This window comes from Anser cygnoides, chromosome 1 (genome assembly GCF_040182565.1).
Source record: "Anser cygnoides isolate HZ-2024a breed goose chromosome 1, Taihu_goose_T2T_genome, whole genome shotgun sequence".
NCBI classification, from domain to species: domain Eukaryota; kingdom Metazoa; phylum Chordata; class Aves; order Anseriformes; family Anatidae; genus Anser; species Anser cygnoides.
The window spans coordinates 133532331-133557946 of NC_089873.1; the positions used below are offsets into that span (position 1 = coordinate 133532331).

Sequence of the window (25616 nt, forward strand, 5' to 3'; positions counted from 1 at the left end):
GGTAGGAAATCTCAGAAAGCAGAATCTTCTTTAAATATAAAGACTCTGATTCTAAAAAATTTAGTTTTTAGTAGTCAATATGAGGAGCAGCTGTGTCTGATGATGTAAGTTCAGCATAAAGTTTCCTCTGTATGACTCATTTGAGAAAATAACACTTTTCTTCTGTTGAGTTTCAAGTGGGAAAAGATAATAGCCTATATTGGAACGCACAGAACCCAATACTGAAAAATATGGCTGCTTTAATATAACATAGTCATCCTCACCAAAATCAAGAAGTCAAGTTATGGCCTATCCTGCAGTGAAGCGCCTGCAGCCCATATGTTTCCCCTTTCAAATTTTCTACCCTGAGGACAGGTTTGTCTCTCTAAGACATGTCTAGTGTCCTGTCCACAGATTGCACAAAGAGACCAGAAGCCCTGACAATTCTGGAAAGCTCATTAGTGAAGAATATGAGTTGCAATTGGAACTTTTTTTAAAACATTTTATTAAAAAAAAAAATGAGGGGAGAAAACAACAACAAAAAGTAATATGCCTGTGAATGGGGGAACAATATGCATCCTTCCCAGAGCACAACTGCTTATTCCTTTGTCTGATTTGTCTGGCTTCTGTCTGTTTCACTCTCCATAAATCACAGTGATGCAATGATCCTTATGAGCAGAGTTGTGTGCTAAAGATGTCCTTGCCCATGTGGTGTTGTTAAATAGTGCTCGGGTAAACTGCTGTGTTTTGCAGCAGATAATTTGCTACAAAGTAGTTATCGGTTCAACATGTACAAAAAATGTGGTAGAAAAGGAAAAGGTCCTTTTCATAAGCTCATGTAAATAATGTCTACCAAGGAAGGGTCTTGTCTGTGTTTGGATCCGGTATCAGTTGAATCTGCTATCTCAAAAGTGATGAAGCTGTTCAGAGATAGATATGAAAAAGTCAGTAGAGACCTTTGGTACTGTGGACATTGCATTGGCACACTAAGCTGGGAATAATCCATTAGATAAGATTTTGGTGATTTCTTTGATATTTGAACAACTTCATTATTTTTTAGAATAGTAAACTTTTTCCTGTAAATATGTAATCATCTGCTTCTTTTTCCCTTCATTTTTATGAAGTGACAAGTCACTCACTGCATTTTCTCTGGAAAGTTTTGGGTGCAAGTTGGACAAGACAGTCTCATGGAGGGTCTGAGGACCACTGAGAACAGTCTTCACTTAGAAGTAGCTGGACAAAGCCCTGAAGGTTTTAAACTTTCCTTGAAGAGCTCATGCTGTTAGATATTCCATACTTTCATTTTAGTACTATTTTTCTTTTTCTTTAAAAGTCATTTGAATTAAGAAACTAGGATATTCCATGCTGCAGTTTATGGGCAGAGATCTGTATTTTGGTGTACTTAATCAGGCCTGTAGCAACAACTGAGATGGTGCAGCCCATGCTGTATATACAGAGCAAAGTGAATATGGCAGAACAGCAGTCAGCCCCTACAGTTGCCAGAAAAGGTGTTAATATTTTTCTCAGTTCTCATTGAAGCTCATTGGGATATGCAAAACTTGTTCGTTAAGCACCGCTGCAGAGTGACAGATGCTGACATATATAATTTGACAGCTGCAAATACCAGGTACTAGAAAGTGTCATTTCCCATAAGTATAACATAATGGGTCATTATTCCCTGACAGATTAAAAACCAAGTACTATGAATAAATGAATCCGTAATCCTGTGTACTTTAAAAGAAGAAGAGAACATTCTTTTTCTTCTTCCAGAAACAAAGGTGATTTCCTTTGTTCTCTGCTCACCTGCATGCACCACCATTAATTCCCAACTCACTGACGAGGTGGAGCAGAGGAGGCAGTTGCTCACGCCATCTACTTAAAGCATTTCAGACATTCATGTGCCCAGACAAAGCACGCCGGCTCCCTAGATAGCCTGTGCAGAGATGGCACGTGCATCCAGCAGGATATTCAGAGGAGAGGCTTATGCAGGAGCCTGTGTATCCAAGTTAGGCGTCTGAAATGAACGGTGCAAACACTTGCCCCTCGAGTATTACTCGTCCAGCTTTGTGCTGATCATGGGACATAAGCTGCCATGTGGCCCCTGTAGGAGTGCCTCACCTGTGACCGCTTCTTGCCTTTAATTCTGAGCCCACTGGTGGGGCTGGTCACTGCTGGTGCACTGGTCACACTGAACTTCCTCAGGCAGACAGCTAACAGCAAGAGACCCCTGAATTTTTGGAAGGAGCACTTTTAAATATTTGTCTTGCTCAGGGGAGGGGGAAATCTGTCCACTGGTTGACAGCGTGGTACAGGAGAGGAGCAAAGACTGATCACACTCAGCAGAGTGCTGCTGAGGCTGTGATTGCTGTGCTTGCTGTAGGGCTGCGTCATGCTGGGTACTGGATGTTTTGCCTAATGTGGCCTGAGTCCTGAAAGAAGCCACTGGGTGCCATTGATAATATTGATAGATTTTATCATATTTAGCAGGGATCTGGTTGATCTCAAATGGTTTCCCAGTTCATGTCTGTACATACCAGGCTTCTACCCACAAGTATGGCTACCTTGCAATTCACAGTTAAAACATGGCTATAATATATCTTGTCCTTCCTTCCATGTGATTATATCTTCCGTCTCCAGGTGGAGACTGGTGACAAGTGGTGTTCCTTAGGGTTCTGTATTGGGACCAGTTCTATGTAACATCTGTCAGCAACATGGATTGAGTGTACCCTCAGCAAATTTTTGGACATGTAGTGTTTTTACCCTTCTGGGCAGCTGAACTCCAACTCCACCATAGCTGTTCTCTCACTCCCGTTCCAAAGGAAAAGGGGGAGAAAATACAATGGGAAAGTGCTCAAGGGTTGAGATAAGGACTGGAAGATCAGTCACCAATTTTTGTCCTGTGCAAAACAGACTCAGCATAGGGAGATTTATGTAATTTATTCCTATCACTAGCACAGTAAGAAACTAACAGCACACCAAAAACACCTTCCCACCCTCCACCCCCATCTACCCTTTTCTACTCTTCCCCTTCCCACCTCCCCAAGTGGTGCAGGAGAACAGGGAATGGGGGCTGCAGTCAGTCCCTGATGCTTCGTCTCCACCGCTCCTTCACGGTCCCTCTCTGTCCCTGCTCCACGTGGGGTCCCTCCCACGGGATGCCGTCCTGCCCGAACTGAGCCTGCGGGGGCTGCCCACAGGCAGCAGCTCTTCAAGAACTGCTCCCACATGGCTCCGTACCACGGGGTCCATCTGACAGGAGCAAACTGCTCCAGCACAGGTCCCCCACGGGCGGCAGCTCCCCCCAGACCCCCTGCTCCTGCGTGGGCTCCTCTCCACGGGCTGCAGCTCCGGCCCGGGGCCTGCTCCTGCGGGGGCTCTCCATGGGCCGCAGCCTCCTCCAGGCCACATCCACCTGCTCCACCGGGGGCTCCTCCACGGGCTGCAGCGTGGAGATCTGCTCCGTGTGGGACCCATGGGCTGCAGGGGGACAGCCTGCTCCACCAGGGGCCTCTCCACAGGGGAATTTCTGCCGCGTGCCTGGAGCACCTCTTGCCCTCCTGCTGCACCGACTTTGGGGTCTGCAGGGCTGGTTTTCTCAAACTTTCTCATTCCTCACTCCCCCAGCTGCTGTTGTGCCACAGGTTTTTATTTCCTCTCTTAAATCTGCTCTCCCAGAGGCACAAACAATATGGCTTATTGGCTCAGCTCTGGGCAGCAGTGTGTCCCTTTGGAGCCTGCTGAAATTAGCCCTAATCTAACATGGGGCAGCTTCCAGAAGCCCCATCACTCTAAGGCCAGGTTAGATGGGGCTTTGAGCAACCTGATCTAGTGGAAGGTGTCCCTGCCCATGGCAGGTGGGTTGGAACTAGATGAACTTCAAGGTCTCTTCCAAACCAAACCGTTCTGTGATTCTAGGATGATCAGAGCCAGTCCCACAATAACATTATATTGCAGCGGATGTAGCTCAGACCAAAGTCTGTTCTCCAGCTGAGTCAGTGGATGTTGTCTGGTTATGATAATTGCATTGTTGTTGCGGAAAGGGCCGTGGTAGGAGCTACAGCAGTGCCTTTGAGTCTTTGGAGATGACACGTGAAGAGGTGATATCTCTTGATACCTAGTTAAGTAGACTGCAAATTCTTTCCAGCAGGTCTGCCAAACAGCTCTGATGTGCTGAGAAAAGTGTTCTTTGGTGTCTTTTGGGACAATGTTTTCTTTTGTGCATTAGATACTTACAAAAAGAAGCATTATTTATTCATTTATTTCAGCTTCTTTAAATCTACATGCGTTAGATGAAACACAAGATAGGGCAGTTACTGCTGACAAGTTTGAGCTCCTGTATAATGGATACCCCACAGAATTTCACTCTAATTCCCGCATTAGGGACTTGCTTGGTGGTTTTTGTTTGTTTGCTTGTTTTGTTTTGTTTTTAATGTGAGCAATTATAATCTTTTTTAATTTAAAAAAAAAAAAAAAGCTTGCCCTGTTACTTACAGAAACTGTGCTAGGAAAGTTTTTAACAAACTATTTAAAGCTTTCCAATGAATTTTAAACGGTAACTAGCATTATACTGTCAGAACAGTGTAGCGATTTAGATGCTTTGGCAAATCATGCCATATTTAAGATCTGTTCTTTGTGTTGGTTTTTAGAAAATGATGTTTGCTACTGTCTTTGCATGTAGCAGAATAATTAGAGGCATAATAACACCAACTGGAAAAACAGCATCTAAATAAATGGACAGATTTCCTATAATCTTTGGGGTTTGAGACTTTTCTTTTTTTTTGCCTGTCTTCTGCATTTAGCACAATAGCCTCCTGGTCTGTGACTGGTCTTCTAGGAGCTGTAATCACATAAATAATAATTAGATGGAAGTTAGAAACAGCATGACTGTACTGAACAAATATGCATAATTAAAAATGTGTCTGTATCAGTGGGAGTGAAGGAAAGTGAATATACTTCAAATATTCAGATTTTAATACCTCATTACTCAAAGATCATAAACATTAGTTTAAGTAATAGACTAAAGGGAACTCTTCCCCTTCCCCCAATCCATTTATTTCTTCTCCCATATTTAACAACTGATGGTGGATCAGACATCTGCAGAATTTGTTGAGTCTTTCCCATTTTTTCATGCCTAGGAGATATATCTTGAGGCTGCAAATCATTGGGCTGAACTGGTGAAAGGGAACATAGGTGCCTCACAGCAGCTTTTGTGAACTCAATCTCATGCTATCCATAGCATAAGATGGTAGTCTTCCAACACTAGTTCTGTTTAAAGTGGATGCTTGGCCTGTTGGTTAGCAATGGGGCATATTTTTGGCTCCAAGAATACATTTTTGAAGTTCTTGAAGACACAAAACATTGTAACAAGATTGCAGGATAGGAAATTATAGACAAAGTGGTGTAGCTAGCATTGCAGAGATGAAATGAATGGATATGCTTTTCCCAGTATCCTAAACTCCGCACTAATCAAGTCAAGTATTAAACAGCTGTTAAATACTGTTACCAATGATTATTTAGGCAAAACCTAAACTATACATTTATAGCATATGTGGGATACATGTATTTGCAGTAACATAGGTTAATTTTCAGAGAATATAGATAACTCTTAAAAAAAATGTGTATCATAAACAGTAGATCTTACACATTTTTACTCCTTCAAATGGTAAAATATTCAAGGTTTAAAAGAAAAAAATAAATCAGAAACCAAAATGTAAGGTCAAAAACTTATATTGGGGGACCTGGGCTGCATGCCTATATATTTCTATTTTCTTTTAGTTCTAGGTGTTGGTAACTAAAATTTCTCTTTGGTACAGCAGATGGCTATAACAATATATTATTTGTTGGCAAGACTAGTTTGCTTTTTTGTGTGTAAAGTAGAGAGTAGCAATAAAGGCAGTAGCTGAAGATGTGCTGCGCATGGAGCACTAGTAAAGTAGTTGAGACATTGCTGGCAGCAGGAGTCTGCAAAGAAACCATCATATCAGAACAAAAACAGCTGTCTGCCAGCACCATAAACGTTAGGAAATGTTGTGGGTGATTAGTTGCTGCTCCTAATGTGTGAAAGTTGGCCTGTCTGCATACAGGCAAAATAAACTCCCTTTTACTTCTTGCACTCATACGTGGAAATCACAGGACATTATGGGATTGATTATGAGTCATAAAAGCCAGGAAGTTCAGTTTCAGAGTGAAAGCCATGGCAATGACTGTCTCTTTCTATTTGGATGTCATTGTGTGAAAAGCTAAGGTGAAACGAAAAGGAACAGGAAACAAAACTCAAATAGAGAATGGGACAAAACTCTAATGGGAAAAGCAACGTGGTCAGGAAGGAACACTCACGCATATAATATAAGGCACCTGGCCTCTCTGAATTTTTTTTTTTTAAGTAAACCTTAGTGGTCCTGGAACAATAGCACAAGAATGGCCCAGCAAACCCACATACTACAGAGTGCCACGTAGTCTTTTTCCCCAAAGAAAGACATCCTCCTTATTTCCACTATCCCACCAGACTGAGTGTTCTGAACAAACACTACTTCAATGAAAGCAGGAAAAAATCCAGAACGAGTGCAAAGAAGAGAATATGAAAGTTTTTTGTCATTAAATTCTTCAGTTACATTTGTCCTGAATAAACTGCTTAGCTGGGCATTTCAAAATTGACTCAACTGTGACTGCAAATCTGGGAATTTAATGTGGATTAAAATTATCCTTGTTTTGTACTGCATGGCAGTTTTAATCTTTTCTTTCTGTGAGGGATTTCTCTTGCTGAATTGATTATGAAATAGATCTGAAAACCAAGGGCAGAAGGTGGGGCTACTTAATTTTCTTTTCTCTTCTATACCTCTGAGCTGACTGCTTTAAGCAATCATAACAAAGATAAACATTTATATAGCACCTGCCAGTCTATGACTTAAAAGCACTTAACACACTTCAATATATACTATTGTACAGAAATGAAAAAAATACAGTTCTAGGGTGAAAGGTAATTTCTAGCTGATAGTGATGCTGGAAAACAGAAAGTCAACTGAGTTTAGAGCAAAGTAAAACAGAACAATTCAAACTAAGTACCGACTACAAGAGCAAAGTTAATACTTCTACTGCTGCAAAATTTGTCAGAGGGAATTTCAAAGCCTGATTTTTCTTATCTTTCATACACAGGCTGTAATCTTGGGCCCAATGAAACAAATGGATGGTTTAGTGCTTTTACAAAGGACTAGGTTTTGTTCCACCAATTTAGTAAGGTAGACCCCTGGAAGAAATGGTAAGGTCTGGATCTCAGTGCCCACAAGGAGTTAAGAGGGGCTGTAGAAATGACTGATGCTTTTGCCTGAGCAATAAAACTAAATCTCGGGCGGAGGGAGACCGCAATATTTCTGAGTGCTTTTTCCTCACAAAAATGTCACAGAAAGATTTTATTTCATTCTGCATGATCCACTTCATTGTATTTGCAAGAAAAGTAAAGGAAATGAAGACTTTTACTCTCAGAAATGCCTTTTTTTTACTTTTTAATGCTAGTCAGCGGCCTGGTGATTTAGGGGACATCCTCAGGAGAATACCAGGACTAGCAGATGATATCAGAGGGAGCTTTAATTTCTTCTACTCTTACTGTTCAACATTAACTAAACAATTAATGATTTACTAGAGAAAGCTAGGGAACAGCAGAACTAGGGGCCCTAGGAAAAAGTCCTAGAGGTTGTTCCATAAAGTCACTCTCACTCTGTGAAATGAATATTCAAGTATTCCATAAAAAGTAGGACACCTCCAAGAGGAAGTCATGAAAGAGCTCTGCCTCCAAATGCCCTGTCTCACAGGACAGATTTATTTCATGAACATAAGCAAACTGCTAACTTTTGCATGTGTAACCTTAATTAAAGCAGAATTTAACTTTTTTTTTTTTCTTTTTAGCCAGTTAGGAGATTTTTCTACTAGGAAGATTATTTTAAGAAACAATTTAAATATCTTAAGTGATAGTTAATATATAGTACAGATATGCTAAATTTAACCTTTAAAATAGTTCTTAGCTCTTCTACCCCCAAACCAAAATCAACAGAATAAAAATTGCTCTGGATTAAAGAGGCATATTCCTTATTTCCATCATGGAAGAGAGATACCTCAGTCTGCAAAGGCACTTTTTTTGTAATATGAAATTTCAGTTGCTAACAATTTCAAATGAATTTTCACGAAATCTGCACTGCATCTCTCAGATTGCTCAGAGTCAGTAGGAATCAGTGTACTTGCTACCAGACACATCAGTCCAAACATCCTGGTACAGGGTAATACATGCTATGCCACAACACTAACCCTGGTCCCAGGGTATTGTAGCTCTGCAGGTACAGCACCCTGCTCTAGTTTTCTCTCTACCCCTCCTAGGAGGGAGCCCACAATCAATAAGCATGCAGGCTGGCTAGCACAACGAAAGACCTGTGTTGCCTCCTGTTCTGGATCTATATTATTCAGAGCCAGCTAAAGATCTCTAAATAAGTGTGTTGTGTGTCACCATGAACTCCAAAGCTTTTGGAGACACCCTCTAGTACATGGGAGAACTTGGGCATCAGGAGGCCAGAGGAAGGGCTAAGGACCATGTCCCACCCTTTAGGACTGACAAGTCCTCTCATCTTTTAGGGCTGACAAGTCTGATCTCTTCACAGCCTGAGCAGGCATTGCTGAATTTCACAAACTACCTACCTTCAGGTACATGACCCAAGAAAGAAGCACCAGATGAGTGCACCAGAAGAGCAGTACCTGTCTGTAAGACCCTCCTCAGCCTGGAGTTATCAGCTGCAGCTACAGACTCTCAAGGGACCACCCTGACCTTGAGGCTAGGAATGAGCAGAGAGAAAAGCTCTCTTTGCCTTTCCTGCTGAAGCTGGCCCACAGGAATGCGTGATTTCAGCAGTACACAAAGGGAAACATGACTCTCTAGCCTAATTGCTTTGGCATTTACTTCAGAGGTGGAAGACTTCAGTTCTGTCCTTTTTCCCAAGCCTGATAATAGATTTTACATTTAAGAAAAGTAAGTAAAATATGTTTAAAAAGTTGGGAGAAAGGGTGGGAAAGCTGGCATTCCTTCTCCTGCTAACTGTAGTAGTATCTCTCTTCTTCCTCCTGCTTCTCCCACATTAATTTTGCTGAAGGAGAGGGAAATAAGTACTGAGTCCCCATCTGCTGCTTCCTGCTCAATGCTCTGAGTGCTTGTAAGATGCAGGCAGCAGCACCAGAAACATTTCCACAAGTTCTCAGACTCTTTTCACAAGAAAAGAGCGCACAAGTAATCCGTACTGTGGTATGTGTGTGTGACGTATGGTCTGGAGAGACAGGAGGCTTCTGTGAGCTCTAATACAGGGAAGAGGCAAGATTTTAAGGTCCTCTCTGGTAATTCTCAGTAGCTGGTATGGACTTTTGCCTGCTCCATGTGCTGGCTACAGTGAAACTCATTCCTTAGCCTTTAATTCTCATTATACTTTTAAAAGGGTATTTAAGCACCTAGCTTCAGGTTGTAAATTGCACAGAAGCCTAAAGGTTACATATGGCAATGCTGCCCACCAAGGAGCCTGTGCTGTTTTCCAGATCTGACCAAATGCTTTACAGGGAAGGCCTTTTAGTCAATTGCCTAATAGTGCTTACATACGTTTTAGAACTGCCATTACACAACAAGAGATTTCCACGCTCAAAGGGCCTCTGTGCGTTCCCTCCACCAGTTTCGCTATGCTGGGGGAAATGCTTGCGCAAACAGAAACGATGGTAAAGAAAGTGGAGAGGAAAAATATCAGGACAGAAGAACAAAACCGTATTTCTTCTAGCTCCATCAGCTTGGCTATATTTACTTCCTGACAGCAACTTTGAAATGGCAAAGGAATTCCTTCTTCTAGCTCTTCCTGTGACCTAAATGCATAATTGATGAAAACGTATTGGTTACATGAAAGCCTCACAGAAACCACCAGGAAAGCATTGCAGATTATTTTTTCCTCCTTTTGCCACTATGTTTTTACAGATGTGATATGTGGTTTAAGAAGCCAAAGGAGACAGGCATGCCTGAGCCCTGCCAAATAGTCTAAACAAAGAAAAGATTTCTTTCTTTCCTTTCCCCTTCCCTTTCCCTCTAGAGAGCTCAGCACATCAGACTAAAAATTATATATACGTATGTATGTATTAGCTTTTAATTGGCATACCTAAGAAAATTGATGAGAACGATTATTTATAAATTTAGAGCAAACAGTAAGACATCTTGTCCTACACGAATCAAAACCCCGCTGCCTTTGTCAGCGTGTGCACGGCTTGTGGCACCGAGCATGCAGCGCTGCCATACCGAGTATTTGAACGCCACCTCGTGGGCCTCTGCGACCTGAAACCTCTGGAGCAATTAAATTAAACCCAGGCTCATTGCCCCGACAGTGATTAATAAATAACCCCAATGTAGAGCAGTGGGTCACCAAACACCGCACCGGGCGACCAGTTCAGCAGCAGCGGGTCAGGGGAGCGTTTGCTGGGGCACCTGAAATGCCGACTGCTGGGTCACGGCCTGCCAGGAGGGCACTTCCACCACATCCAACTCCTCCTCACGCAGAGGAGGATATTGGCTTCTCCCAAGCATCCTGGGGTACTTGAATAGCCTTATAAAAGATAAGATCTTCTCTTTGAAGCTCATAGACAGTCTAAATACGACGGCAGTTGTGGGGCCCTTTTGGTGGTGCAGGACAGTGACTGGCTGCTTTGAGGAACTGCCCCTCTGTCGTGCTGACAGCAAATGAGGCTGTGGTAGTTGCAATGATGGGTTTGGCTTTCTGTTGTCCTGAGACAGGAAGATTGTGTGCATCTGTAAGAAAACAAGATCACCACAATTCCTGGTGTGGCTGTGCAGGGCAACGCAGTTACTGAATATCTGTAAGGCCTACAGGAAGGAACAGTGGGAAGGAAATGTCCGGTCAGACCTGCTGAGGCCCAGCTGAGAGGCCAGTCCCAGTGCCGAGGATCCTCAGCCAACTATCGCAGTTCCCCACCTTTTCCTCTGGCTGTTTCTTTTCCCAGAGCCCTAAGGCACCGGGACAATGGGGCTGGGAGGAGGTGGCGGGGCAGCGGCCTCTAGCCATGTGGGGAAGGCAGCGGCAGCACGGATGCTATGGCTTCAGATGAATGTGGCCCTAGGTCGAGAAGAGTGCCTGGTGTTTCTGCACGTGGGCCTTGGTGTGCTTGTGGTGCGAGGGAAGGGAGTGGTGCAGATCAGGCTTTGCTGGGAGTGTTTTGTGCAAGGAACCAAGCGAATGGATACATACATACGCTGCTGAGGGAGCATACAGGATGAAGGCACTAGGGATGGGGTGGAAGAGGTCAGAGCTGCATCGTGTGATCCCCAGGAGAGCAGGTCCTTTCTCTCTGAGAGAGGATGGCCACCAGGCAGCTGCATGTGGTCCAGCATTCCCCCTTGCCCTAGTAATGCATTTACTCTTGCTCTAGCAATGCATCTTTACTCCTGCCCCTCACTCCCTCTGTGTCTATCACAGTTGTTGGAGGTTTTTACACTGGAGAAGATGGTCAGTGTTAACAGGCCAGCGTGAAGGGCTCACACTTCTATACGATGCCCAGTGTAACTGTGCACCCACACAGAAACTGCAGAAGTTTATTTGCTTAGTGCGAGGTTGCCCATTAGAAATGGGGAGGATGGATGTGCAGAAAACCTTGTCTCTCCACAGGTCTCATTCTGGGCTGAATATCCAGCTGGATCTCACAACATCTGGGTCTGGCACTTACAACATCCACTTATCATGGTTCCTTTATTTCCCTGCACCCACAGACTTACCCCTCTAAAACAAACATCTCAGTGGTACTGGCATTCCCTTGGCAGGCAGGAGCCTGGGGTTCAGTTCTTGCTTCTCTATCCAGTGAGCAAATGTAACCCCATTTAAGGCCATTTTCTTTTGGGCTTAATAGGCATTTTCATGGTGAATGAAACAGCTTCAGTAAGAGAGGCAGAGGCTGTCCAGCTCAAGATACTCCATATGATCATGAATGGAGCATTCTCTTGAGAAAAAGGGTTCTTGGCATGGCAATAATTCCCCCTCTCCCTCCGTGTCATTCAAGCTTGAACACCAGGAAGACAGAAATATAATGTGGAGCCAGAAGAAGAGCAGATGAGAAAGAATCTGGTACAATAGTCTGTATACATCAGGACATAGTGTGAGCAAACTGGGTCCCAGTCCCTCTATGATTTGTCTTTTACATTTCACCAGCACTAAATGTTTATTCTGCAGAAATAATGCTGGGAACCAGATGATTGCTCAGTTAATGACTTTCCTCCTTGCCAATTTGTATTCTGCACAGTAGCCCCACTGCAACAGAAAGAGCAGATGTGTTGATTTGTTTGGGGTTTGGGCTTTTCTTTTGGTTATTACAGAAAAGTTGCAGCAGGGAGGCAGAGTAGGCTAGAACTTGAGGCTGAATGAGAAGAAAGGCAGAAGCATCCAGAGCAAAGCCGGGAAGTGAGAAAAACAGGAGGGAGATAAGGGTGTTACCTGCCATACCTGTTTATCCTTACGTGGAGGGGAAACTGTTACACGTGGAACAGTGCCTTTGTGTCTGGAAGGAGGCGGTCTGGCACGGTGAGATTTACTAAACTGGAGTCGCTGTAGCTGTTGAAAGGACAGGGATTTCTATTGCCCAAAACCAGCTTGGCAGAGAGAAAGTGGATGATTTCATGACTTCAAGCCCCCAGGCTTGGAAGGGAGAGGTACAGCAAAGATTATGACTTATTAGTTGTGCTTTTGTGACTAGTGCTTTGAGGGAGCGTTCCTTAAAAGTTGAGATGTAGCCAAAACATAATTCAGATGCAATGTTGAATATCTGTGACATGGAAACCTTCAGTCAGACTGAGCTTATGCTTTTGTTGTATCTCTATTTGTAGGACTACTTGAATAAGTATATGTAATATAATGGCAAAACAGGTGCTTAAATGGAGGATAGAGATTAAAAATCATGAATTACTACAATAATCCAAATGATGATTGATCCCAAGCAGTGATCATATAGGTGAAGTTTAAATATTCTGTTCAATAAAAAAACAAATTTAGGTGTTTTATTCTCTGGCTTGGTTTGCTGATTTTTTTTCCACTCATTGGACCATTTGTGTATTCAGTACCAGAGAACTACCTTAAGGAATCTAAAACTGTGAACCAACTGTTTAGCAGTCTGGAAAACAGCATATTCAGAAGGAATTTTTGAAGAGGTGAGCTAGACTTCATCTAGTCTATACTTGTATCTATACCTGCAGGAAGCCAAGGACAGTGTTCAGGCTATAGCAATACCTGAAAATATGACTGACCCCAGTCTGGTAATTATGAGAGTCTAAGCAGGCACCCAAGCTCCCTATGAAACATCTAGGTACAGAATGTGCATCTCAAAGTCACTCAGAATAGCCAGCTGAGACATCTCTAAGGAGAAGCCTATAAATGCTTGTAGAACAGTGCTCCTGCTGGCTTGCCAGAAACCCAACCAGAGCAGCAGTTACAAAAAGGGGAGCTGCACTGGTCTAAATAAGTTCAGGTGCCACTCAACACCCAGAAGAGCTGGTATCATGGGAACTGGGACATTTACCTAGCATGATAACTGGATCCCAGCCCTACCAGATCCCAAAAATCTATAACCATGAGGCTATTGTGCAAAAGGGCTGGAGATGGCAACTCTTGTACTTTGGTTTTCTGGAACTCACTGCTGACCGGGGCCATGCTGTGACTTTTGTTATAGTTTGTGTCCTCCACCTCCGAATTGCAGCAAAGCTTAGATGTTTTTTTTCCCAGGCTTGAGGACTTCAAGAGTCTGGTTGTCCCCTCTAATTCTTTCAGATATTTTGGTGTCTAATGGTGATCTAATATAAGAGTTAGACGAGTAAAAGTTGTCTGAGGCAAAACGCAAGTTTGTTAATGATGTAAATGTTAAATATTATTTTATAAACCTTAGGGCTTCCTAATACAGAAATACCTTTCCATGTTACCTGGTGGCAAACTTTAGAGTTATGTTTTTCTCTAGTCATGTCACTTCAATTATTTAAAATGGTCCTTTCCCATGGCACAATTATTCCAGGCACTCCTATCTACTACATTTATCAAAGGAGAAATGCTCAGTATTTGATGCGCCAGCCCAGAAGCATTTGTTGTCGAACTGTGTGCAGCACAGTCACTAGTCCTCACTAACAACTGTTAAAATAAAGAGCTTACTACAAAGGGGGGGAAAAGTTATCTTTTAGGATACAACTATAACATTGGTTGTACTCCATAGAAATACATATGATTTTAGCTTTAAATGTTACTCCTTCCTAGTAATGAAACTAGTGAGCAAATACTGCACTGGGGATGGTCCTCTTGAGAGCTAGACACCACGGTGGACATAACTTTGAGAACAAAACTTTCTGTGGTTAAAATAGTTGACTGTCTAGCTTCCTAAGCAATTTGCACGTTTGTTGTGTTTTTGTTGTTGCTGTTGTTGTTTTCGGTGCCCTTTACTGAGTCTTTGTGGATTAAGAAAGGCTGCTTAATCTGTAAAGTATGTGCTCCGTAATGAAGGCTGGCCCGCTCAGACATTGCTCCTAAAGCTGTGCAAGCCGGAGACGGACCGCAGGGGTTTTGCAAATCCCCACAGGGAGCTGTGCACTGATTGTTCAGGCTGCAAAATCCTTTTTCAAAATGAAACACAGCTGAAGAAGCTGGGGAAACCACTGTATCCATAGGAATACTCAGATTGTTTTGACCCTGACTATACAAGATAATTTTGAAGATAGCATGGGTTGAAATCATTAACTGTGCTCAAGCTGTGCTCATAATGCGCTCAAAGTGAGCATGTTAATTATGCTCAGAATGCAAGAAAGATGAAAGAAGAGATGCAGAGTTGACCAAATGCTGCAGCCCCAGGTCAGCAGCTCCTGACAAATTCTACGAGCTCATAAGCGCTTCAGGATATAGTTGCCACTGTCATTTCCCAGATCCTGCTTGCCTTCATGCTGGATTCGCTACTCACTGGTTGAGATGGTGAAAGTATATACATTGATCTGTGCAAATATAGCAACTATTTTTCTGAAAAGGCCATCTTTTTGGTAATGAATTAAGATAGCAAACCAACAATCAGAAAACTCAGTGCAGAATACCACTGCAAGTCACACCAGGTTTTCCATGTCCTCCAGCAGGGAGCAATACAAAATCCTGAATGCCATGAGAAAAGCCCACCTACCACAGGTGCACCTTTCTTGTGTGGGATGCAGCCTGTAAGATGGTGCTTGGTGGTGGGCTAAGCTACCACAGTGGAAGTAAGATTGCATTTGGAGCTGGAGCAGAGGAGCAGGACAATGCAGGGAATAATATTGCTTGTAGCAAATAAATAAGGAGGGGGCAGAAAGGAGCAGAAAGGCACGTGGATAGCAACAGGCCAATTGGTTTAGCAGAAACGAGCACCTAGGCCAGGATGTGTGGTGCACAGCTGTGACAGGGCAGCACTGGATTCCTCTCAACATTTTCTCTTCCATTTCCTGGCTCTGCCATCACAAGTGATGACAGGTAGGTCTAAGGCTCAGTCTCTGGTGACCAACTACAAACTACAGGAACAATTACTGCTTATTTGAGCTGCTGCAAGCCTGATGCCTCCTGGCTTCTTCATGTGTGCATTGGGCCATGTTAGAGCTACAGCAATCCACGGAGCAAGCTGGAGGCCCTGGGACTCCAGCACCAGCTTCTGAAGTGAGTAATTTAACTTAAATTAGGATAATGCTGACATATCAGTCTTATCAAATTTGTTCCCTGGAGCATGCCTTTAAATCTGTAATGCTTCTTTTGGATAAACCATTGATTAATGTCTTATTTGCATAATGCCATAGTGCCTTTCTATTTGCTTGTTAGTACATTAATCAGGAAGAATCTCAGTTTTTGCTACTACACAAACGTTCTGTCATTTAAGGGATGTTTCATCCAAGTAAATGAGCACAATTGAACCTGCCATTTTCAATCTTTGGGCCTAGCTCTAAACTAAGGTAAAAATGAAAAAATATATACAAAATCTGAAATCGTAACGGCTTTGTGACATCTAACTTTAAACAAATTTCATGATGATTGTAAACAGAAGAGCCTGATAGGATAAATCTTTTTTTCTTCTCTCTTCAGATTTCTAAAGAAAGGATTTGTGATGCTGAAGTGAAAATCATTTCCTTCCAAAAATGAAACAGCCAGCTGTCAAGGTTGGTTCTTTGAAGTCTATTGCACGGACTATACTAACTTCTAACTTCATACGAGGTAACCCAAAGCTGAGTTAGATATCCTAAACCATTCATCCAGCTTGAATTATTCTTATAGGTGGGAAAAGGAAACATCAAAATCATACAGAGACATTATGATACAATACTTCAATTAATAATATGTTCGAGCAATGTTTCCAGTACAGTAAGTCAGTTTTATTTAAAAAATAGAGTCCAAACATTGTTTTTGATAAGGTGCAACATATATACTGTTTTCTACAATTAAAACAAACAAACAAACAAAAAAGCAAAACAATATTCTTATCAGTAGTGTCATTCCAACACGGAATCAATGGGTATTCTGTAATTCTTAAACATTCTTTTTCTGCTTCTTCAAAGCATAAGAATTAATAATTAGTGTCACTGTGACAGCCAAAGGATTTGGCTAATCCCATCCATGTTCTCTGTTTTAATAATAAATTTTCTGGTACAAATTGCTTCAAGTATACATCAGAAGCTGAATGTAACTGAACACAGTTCATGCAAAACAAAGGTACAATACTGAACTTGCATCATTCAAAGGTTTTGTTCTCTTGTTTAATGTGATATCAAAGTCCAACTGCTTGAATGTGAGGATTTAAATCCAACTACATGAATGTGAGGTTGCATAAACTGAGCACTGTATACCAAACCACATATGTAACTCAGATTCATCAGGCTATGTGACTCTATTTTGAGTTATACAGATTCCAATACTTAAGGCTGAGATTTATGCCTTTTAGAGTCTATTCACTGACTTCTGAGACACATTTGGGAATACAGATGGAAAATGGTAACTAATAATGGGCTTGTTATGGGGAATTATTACATTATAACTGCATTTTTTGCAAAAAGCATGATATTAATTTATACAAAGTGTTCCCCATGCAGCCACTCGAACTCTTAAGAGCAATGAAAATTGTAGCATGGAGGAAGTTCAACAGAAGGACTTACAGCCAACTACCATCTCTGGAAGTTTTCTAATTAGCAAAGTCTGTCCTGTTTCTAAGCCTTCCTTGTCATTCTAGCATTAACTCAGCCATGATAAGACCAAGCAGCTGAAGTCAGCTATTCCTATGCCATTTCTGCAGAGCTAGATGTCAGTCCCTGCTCTAAGGGGGTTTAATGTATTTTGAACAGACTTTGTAACTAGGAGCAGCAGTCTGTACCCATGTTCTCAGTTACACATTCAAACCTTTTTCTCTGACCCTTAAATATTTAAATGATGCCATCTAAAGAGGAACATGTTTGGTAAAAGAGAGCTGGACCCTCATTTACCGGCCTTCTGCTTGGGTGGTAGTCCCAAAGTTAAAGTCTCAATTTCTTCTGTTGTTGCTTCCTACAAACCACCACCATGCTGGTCTTATGGACCCTGTTCTTACGTCCTTGAATGTCCCTGAGTCCTTCTCATATGCAGCCTAATAAGAGGAGCCAACAAGATATCACAGGGCTGGCTGTTGGTTTTAGTGGATCAGGCCTCTGGGTATGAAGGGGAATTTGCCACACAAGTTTATGCCTGTGCATAACCATGGACTGAGCCATAACCCTAGTCAATACCCAGATGAGTTTGTATTCACAACGAGTTTAATCTCAGTTAGCTGACTCAAGATCTTTTTCCTCAGGAAATGACATTTTTTTTTTCAGCATGGATGTATTATCCTGGTTTCTGTTAGCAAACACATGCTCTGAATGCTCTTCAGAGTTAGCTCTGCCATGGACTAAATTCTAGTGTGGCACGGACTGAAATTTCCTTGGCCAACAGAGAAGGCATTAAGACCTCTCCTTTTCCCTGACATATATGAAGCACGGGGTTTGATTTCAATTAAATGGACTTTCTAACTTATTTCTATTGACTTCTGAGCAAAAGAGGTATTTAGATGTGTTCAGGTGGGAGAGTCTGCACACTTGCTTCCAATATAAACATAAGGGGAGATGGAGAAAGTGTTTATCAAACATATACTAACATTAAGGGCTATAAGAATGAAAAGTAAAACATGGTCCTTCAGTTTCAATTTCAGAACAAGAGTGCCCTCAAAAGTTAGCAAATTTAGATTCTCATAATTTTGGTTAGAACCTGACATTTGTACTAAACCCCATTTGGGCTTAGTTTTGGAAATTCACTGATTTTTTAAGATGGCATCTCTCTTCAAATGAGGGAATCCAATTTTCATGAGCTTGGTGGTTGAGTCAGTTGCTTTTTTATGAGTTTGGTTGATGACTGCTTCAAAGACAAAACAAAAGAAACAACAATGTTATGTTGCATTTCCTATTTTCAGAATGAAAGGGTTGCTCAGTCCTATAGTTTTCATAGTTTTAACAATATCCCTTTAATAATACATTTTACTGCAGATGTTTAACAAAAATATACACTGAAATATCTATGGGCTTTGGCCAGAGCTACATATATTTATGTCAGTCTGTTGCAAACACTATTGTTAAATGCTCTACTTAGCAGATTAAAATTATCCTTTTACTTCCGTTTCTTTTACTTAAACAATTGGGGCCATAGTTTTTGTGAATGCAGTGGGACACCTGCCAGAAGGAAGCAGGGTCACTGGAGATAAGAGGAGGAATTTGTAACTTTGGGCATCTAACTTAGGGTGCACCTGGCTAGTTGTCTCAGTTCAGGGACACAATGATCATTCACACTGCCTACAAGTTGGTTTAACATAGTATGGCTTTTGTCTGGAGTAATGAAAGGTTCATCTGGCATGTTCTTCTTCCCTAATCTCTGTCTCTGAAAACCATTTGGATGCAATAGATTTGAGCTACTGGTATCTATATATATTTGAGCAAAAATAGTAGAGGATTTAGATGCCTGAATGAATAGTCCAGACTCTTAGGTGGTCAGAAGGCCCTCCTGCTGGGGATTCGAGGAACCTAAGTTAGGATCCAGCCTTTCTCCAGTCATTATCTTTAAGTTGATAGTTGTAAACCAAACACTGGGCAGCGTGAATTACGTGTTACTGAGAGTAGAATTTGGTCACCTATTAGTGACAGCAGTCTTGACTAAAGTGCTAGTATTTTGACACAGACAATGTTGACTGTGTTTATCTTCTGCAGGACCAGAACCAAGGTTTAAGAAAACATAGCATTTTTACCTGAGTGGCTTAGAGGTTCCTACTGAGGGATGTTAAATCATGTGTTCTTGCTGCAAATAGATCAATAATTAAAGCCTTGCTATTGTCATTTGCATTCTCAGTTGCTTTGATCCCTTATCTTTGCCACAGTGTTGTGGGGAGCAATTCTGCAGTCCTATGACTGGCGGTAGAAGCGTAAAGAGCAGATCTGCTACAGAATAAATGTCTGTGGTTGCTAAATTAACTTAACCGATCTCTTGGCAGGTGCAGACGAGTGCCAAGAAAAGGCAACGAAGAAAATGAACTAAATGGAGAATCAGAAATCAATGCAGAATTTCATAAGCCTGTGAAAAATTATTTTTCTTTACATAAGGGGAGGCAGGCAAAGGATTCAATTTCTTGTCACTAGCTTTGATGAGAGCTGGATACCAGTCTCCCTTTTGTGCCTTTGAAAATTCCTCCATGGGCTTTTATGCTTTTTCCTGTTGTCATAGCAAACCACGTAATACTAAATATTACAGTACCTGTATGCAAAATTGCATAGAGAAATAATAAATCCTTAGAAATAAGTCACATTTCAATATTAATAAAGAAAAGCTGATTGACAGAAATGCTGAACTGTATATTTATAAATTGTATATATATAAATTGTAGAATTCAAAGGACTAAAACAGGGAGCAGGGGACACTACATTTTAAAATGAATTTAAGTGTGCTCTTGCTCCTTTAATTTCAGTCCCGAATCACTTAACGTTTAAAAAAATAAATGAAGGTGACAAAAATTTTCATTTTAAAATGACATTTTTTTCCTCATGAAAATGGTATAATTCACTAGCAAACAAATAGCCATGATTTCAGTAACAAATACAACTGACATTACTCATACACGCTCTCTAGTTTGGAACACAAATCTTTGTTAACAATTTATGCATAAACGGTGTCTGCTAGTCTTCACACCTGCCTCCTGAGTTCCTGTGAATGTTTATGCATCCCACTGGTGCTCCTGGCTCTTTGTCTCTCAGCACCACATCACTTACGCCCACCAATGCACCAATTGAGCTGTTAGGTAACTCATTAAGGAAACACAGCTTGATGTCTGCAGCTGCTCAGAGCTTCTAAACTGCCTTCCTCATTAAAAAAGTGCCATCCTGCATCCACTCCCTCTGTCGGAGACATATTAGGCCATTCCTCATACACATTACATTTTCTCTTTAAACAAAATGAAACACTGAACATAGCCTTTGTGTTAATCTAGAAGGGATTCCTTTGGGGTTACTTTCTTCGCCCTTTACCAGACTAGTTAAACATGATAGATTCAGGGTCCTGGTTTGCCATTTGAGCCATATGTCTTAATACATCCTTTTTAGTTATGATACCCAGCAGCCTCCTAGAGGAGAAAAGGAAAGGAAAGGTCAACAATCATCTCATATATCATCCTTTTTTTTTTCCTATTGAGCTACAGGGACATTTTTTTAGTGCTTCCATTTACACTGTCCATCCTATTTCCTAGAAATTCTGTTTTATAAAAAGCATTCTCACCTCATTTATGTTTACTACCTCAGCCATGATCATTAAGTGAAATATTTTGGGTTGTTATCTCCTTTTGTTGAGAACATGATTGAGCAAGGAGCTACAATTACCAACACTTCATATGACAAAGTAATGAATTTCCTTAGGCTCAGGCTGCAGAGGATCAGCAGCACAAAACCAAGGCACCAGTGAACTGATGTAGGACATTCATGGGGTTTAGTAGTACACGAACTAAGCAAAAGCATGGGCTTTCTGAAACTCTCGCTTTCTGACATAACAGTTCCTTCAACTTTGAGTGATAATTTTGCACTTATATGATGCTAAATGAATTGTATCCGTCAAAAAATGTAAGACCTGCAGGGCATCTAGGCACAAGAGTAAAAAACATTTTAACGTTCAATGTTCCAGGGCTTTTATTTATATTTCTTGAAGGCAGTGAGGCACTGAATTTTGAAATTATGTCATTGTTAGAGTTATTCCACCTTTCATTTAGTGAAAGTACCAGAACTCATGGTGAAAATTTCCAAAACGAAGCACCTCAAAACAGAACCTAAATTTCTGTCCCAAGAAATGGTACTTTTTTTTTTTTTAATGCTGAGCACACTCCAACAATACTAACAGATTATATGCAATGTATTTGAATAACAAAAAGGGGTTTTGCAGAAGACTAAGTTTTAGTCTTCCACATTTGAAAATGATGGCTCTGGTTTTGCTGTTCTGTTTTAAAGTTCCTTCTTACCACAAGATCCTGTGATGAGCAATACTCCCAAAATAATGGAAATCTCATTGGAACCATCAGATTTATTTCTACTGCATACAATGCGGCTTTTTACTCTTCTAATGTCATGTTTGCCCACACTTTTTCGTGGACTTTCAGTTTATATGCCTTTCCACTTTCCATTAAAGAAAAGCAGAATGAATTAATTTTCCTCAACTCATGTCTTTATCACAGTCTTCTTAAGCATCTAATCTAGCTGGATGTCTAGGAACAGGCACATCATTTGCAAACAATACTACTTGCCAGATCTGCTTCTGTTGAAAATGAAAATATAGTAGGAGTCACAACAGTTTATTTTGTAATTATCTTTACCTTATCTACATGAAAATACACTAAGGACTTGGGAGAACAGCATGAACCATGACACCCAGTAGGAACATTTTGGTTGTGAGTCTGATTTCTTTTGCTGCCCTGAAGAGAGACTGGGCACACTTCCCTTCGGTTTTCCATCCACAAAATAGAATATAAATATTCATCTGAGTGTCTCAGAGGTGCTGATTAATTAGTTACTATCTATACCTGGCTTTAGATGCACAAACAGTGTTTTTGTTAATTCCAAAAAAAATCTTCTAAGATTCTTGAAGCGTGCTTGACTCAGCATCTACTCACCCACTGCGAGTGACAAGACACTGTCGGAGTCCAAGTTTCCGGAAGATATCTACCACGGTTTCCATTGGTGTGTGGTCAGTGACGGTGAAAGGGCTCAGGTTGAGAATACGCCGCAACTTCAGTGGATGGGGACTATTGGGTGGCAGTTCTGGGGGGTCTTCAGTGAAATACACAATGGAATTGCTCACCACCCCATCCTGACGCTGTCTTGCATTCTCTGTATAAAGAAAGATCAAGGCAGACAGTGAGTCGGGCCTGTTAATCAGGCTTGATAATAACAATGAAAAAACTATGTCCTCCTTTGGAAAGCAAAGGCAGTAGTAGCCTTTTGTCAGACAGTTACTGAGGTCATAAGAGATGAGGTCTTGGAGAAAACATGAATTTCCTTCTGATATAGTTTCCTCGACATTTTTACAATGTTTTTACAAATACATACTTTTACTTGGTTGGCATAATGTTTTCCTGAATAAAAGCGTGGCTCATGGTATTCTCTAACATCAGTAACCCAATCGCTGTCAAATTCAAATGATCGTAAGTTGTTTTCTCCATTGTGAGAATCACAACAGAAACTTCCATTGCATACCTGAAGGAGAGGAGTCAAAAGCCTGTCAACAGTCACTTTGGAGCAGTCAGTTTGTTCCCAGATTTCTCAGTGGGGCTGAGGAAACCTGAGCATGGCAAATTTATTTGTGAACATAAAAGTAGCAAAAGACTAAATCACTTTCCAGGAATCTGGGAGCAGTGTGGGTGTTATTTTACACTGGCACACCTCTCCGGGTTGCAGGGAAAATGATGCAATTTTGCACTTAAGTTCTTAAATAGGGTTTATATAGAGAGATTCTAAAAGGGCAAAAAAAATAAGCTTCCTACTTAACGGAAGATAGGAAAAGGAGGAACAATATATAGCAGTAAATGAGTTTGATACATTTTCCTCAACAGTACGTATTTGAACCTTTTCAAAAGGTCAAAAGCTTTCATTCATACTTTGATCAAACGATGAAATGAACTGTACACTACATCTGGAGTTTACATGATCAGTATAAGCCTTTTATTTTAAAGTATGACCCCACAAGAATTCTTAGCATAGAAGTGGTTTATTTTCTCTGTAGTGTTTACCTCATTTCTATTCATCACTACAGGGTGTGAACAACATTTGAGATGGATTTCCAAATGAAAGGCCACTTGTCTTTCCCCAGAATAAGCATACCTTTTGTTTGGCTCTGAGGATTTCATTCTGTCTTCTTTTCTTTTTTTTTCCTTTTTCTTTTTTTTTGTATAAATTCTTGGAAATAAGTATGAATTGTTATCTTTGATTAATATAGGCTGCTTCTGTTCTTGAGAGGCACAGCAAATCAGACATACTCAAAGCATATGTATATATTCTTGGAGCTCATTTCCATCAATCAAAGTGCAGAAACTTGCTTCTGTGACTTGTAATGTGTAGACAGTAATGGTTTCCAACATGTTCCAGCTGCACTTTTTTCCTTTTAATGATCATTGTCTTGTAATATTTCTGGAACCAGAGCAGTGCTGGCTCAAACCTAATATCACTATATTATGATTCTCAACTTTCTCACTCCACATATTACAAGCCCTATTGCAATTTATAGGAATGATGCTAACTTTGTCTCATCTTGTTTTGATTCATACATCCAATTTCAAGTGTGAACATGCCTGCATAGCTCTTTGATATACGATCTGCAGTAAGAGGTATCATTAATCAAACTGAAGGTAAGTCCCACCCTTTGATAAAAGCCCTTGACAGCTAGGTATTTCCTTCCTGAAGCTGCACCCAAAGCAACAGGCCCAAGCACTTTAGTTACTACTTTGCTGTTCCCAAAGCAGCAATGACCCTGGACAACAGTGATTAGCCAAAGACATGACTTCACTCTTCAAAGCCAAACATCTCTCTAGAGAAACTTGAATGATGTAGTAATTTTGAGCAAATTCAGTGGCATCATAAAAATGGTAGACTTTGTATGCAATCTCACTGGATGGAGGAGTTAAGAGAAGGTAAAACGGAAGAACAGATGATTTTTGCAGTCAGTGGATAAGAAAAACAGATAAAACTCAACAGTAGGAGTGGATGACGATGTCTGGCTCTACAGAGTAATCAATACAGAAGACTTCTGTCATAGCTACAGAGTGAATTAATTCTCCCAAATGTGAAATGGCCTCTCATATTCAGGAATTCACAGCCTATGTTAACTGTGCTGCTCTTTCAATTCCACATTGGGAAAAGCACATTATGCAGGCTACCTGGTTTGTGCCCAGGGCTCTGCCTTCTGTACAACGCCTCTGAAGCTAGCCAAATGTAAAAAGAGCTTTACAGAGTCAAATACTCCCCACTGTAAGACTGTAAAGTAGGAGTCGTCTTAAAAGTAGACACATATTCCCAGAGGGTGAGTCTGACCACCCACGTTCACCTGACCTGCTCGCCTGCCTGCTCAACGAGGACCAACAGAAGGACGCAGTCCTCCCAAAGGTGCTTTGGAGCAATCAGAAGTGGCATTGCCATCTACTTTACAGGGACTGGATACATTTCTAGAGCATGCATAGTGCTCCGAGTAGTAAGAAAGAAATGACACAGAGATAAATCACAAGACAGAGAGCTGTGTGTGAGCAGGCATTTTATGCAGGACTCAGTAGTTATTGCCTTCATTCAAGAAGTCAGTCATGTGAGGGAATTGGAGTATTTCTCCAGTGAATTCCCTGGGCCTGCACACTGTGGATGCACAACTAATCAAGCAAGACAAAGCTGAGGCTTCTTAGCTGAAAGCATATACTCAGAAATATTCTATGATTGTATATAATGGCACAACGTGTCATCGCATAGAGGTACCAAAGCTGGTTCAAACTGAGGATATATTCTGCGGAGCACAATGTAGTGAAAGCAGAGATACAGCTGTGAGCCTGACTCTGCTTTTCCAAAGACCTCATTCCCTGGGTACAGGGTTGTGCAGGTGGGCTATACTGGCTGCAGACATTACTCCAGTATCTCTGGATGCTGTCAGGCTGAACAGGAGATAAGAACCCAAACAGGAGAATAAAAGATGCTTTACTGCATGTGATGTCTGTCTCCTGGCAAGTAATTTTATAGTTCAGGGAGACTTAGGGTATGGCTCCACGAACACAACTGTGAAGCAAGCTGAGGTGGAAGTTCACAGCAAACCGATACTCTGCCATTATTTATTACCCAAGAGCAGTGACTTCTGCAATAAATGCAAAGCAACTTTACCCTTTAGTGAAGGATTAACTATCAAAAAATTGCTAGCTTGGTATAAAACCAGTGTTTTGCTCTGCCTTATACTGGAACCATATACCATGTCTCTTGGAAAAGTGACACCAAATCTAGATTTTAAGTCAGAAGGACACAAACCATACTCACCTAAAATTATGAAGTA

General features: G+C 41.2%; 1 protein-coding gene across 3 annotated transcripts in view; it reads right to left on the reverse strand.

Annotated features, from left to right (window-relative positions):
• Positions 1–16353: 16353 nt before the first annotated feature.
• CLCN4 (chloride voltage-gated channel 4) overlaps positions 16354–25616 on the reverse strand; it is a 47858-nt gene continuing 38595 nt past the window's right edge. For all 3 annotated transcript variants that reach the window (XM_066982248.1, XM_013191554.3, XM_048066746.2), the window contains exons 11-12: positions 22213–22429; positions 16354–20682 (exon numbers count right to left, since the gene is read on the reverse strand). In XM_066982248.1, the coding sequence (XP_066838349.1) occupies positions 20592–20682; positions 22213–22429 (308 nt within the window). In that variant the 3' untranslated portion in view covers positions 16354–20591. The remainder of the gene's footprint in view (positions 20683–22212; positions 22430–25616) is intronic.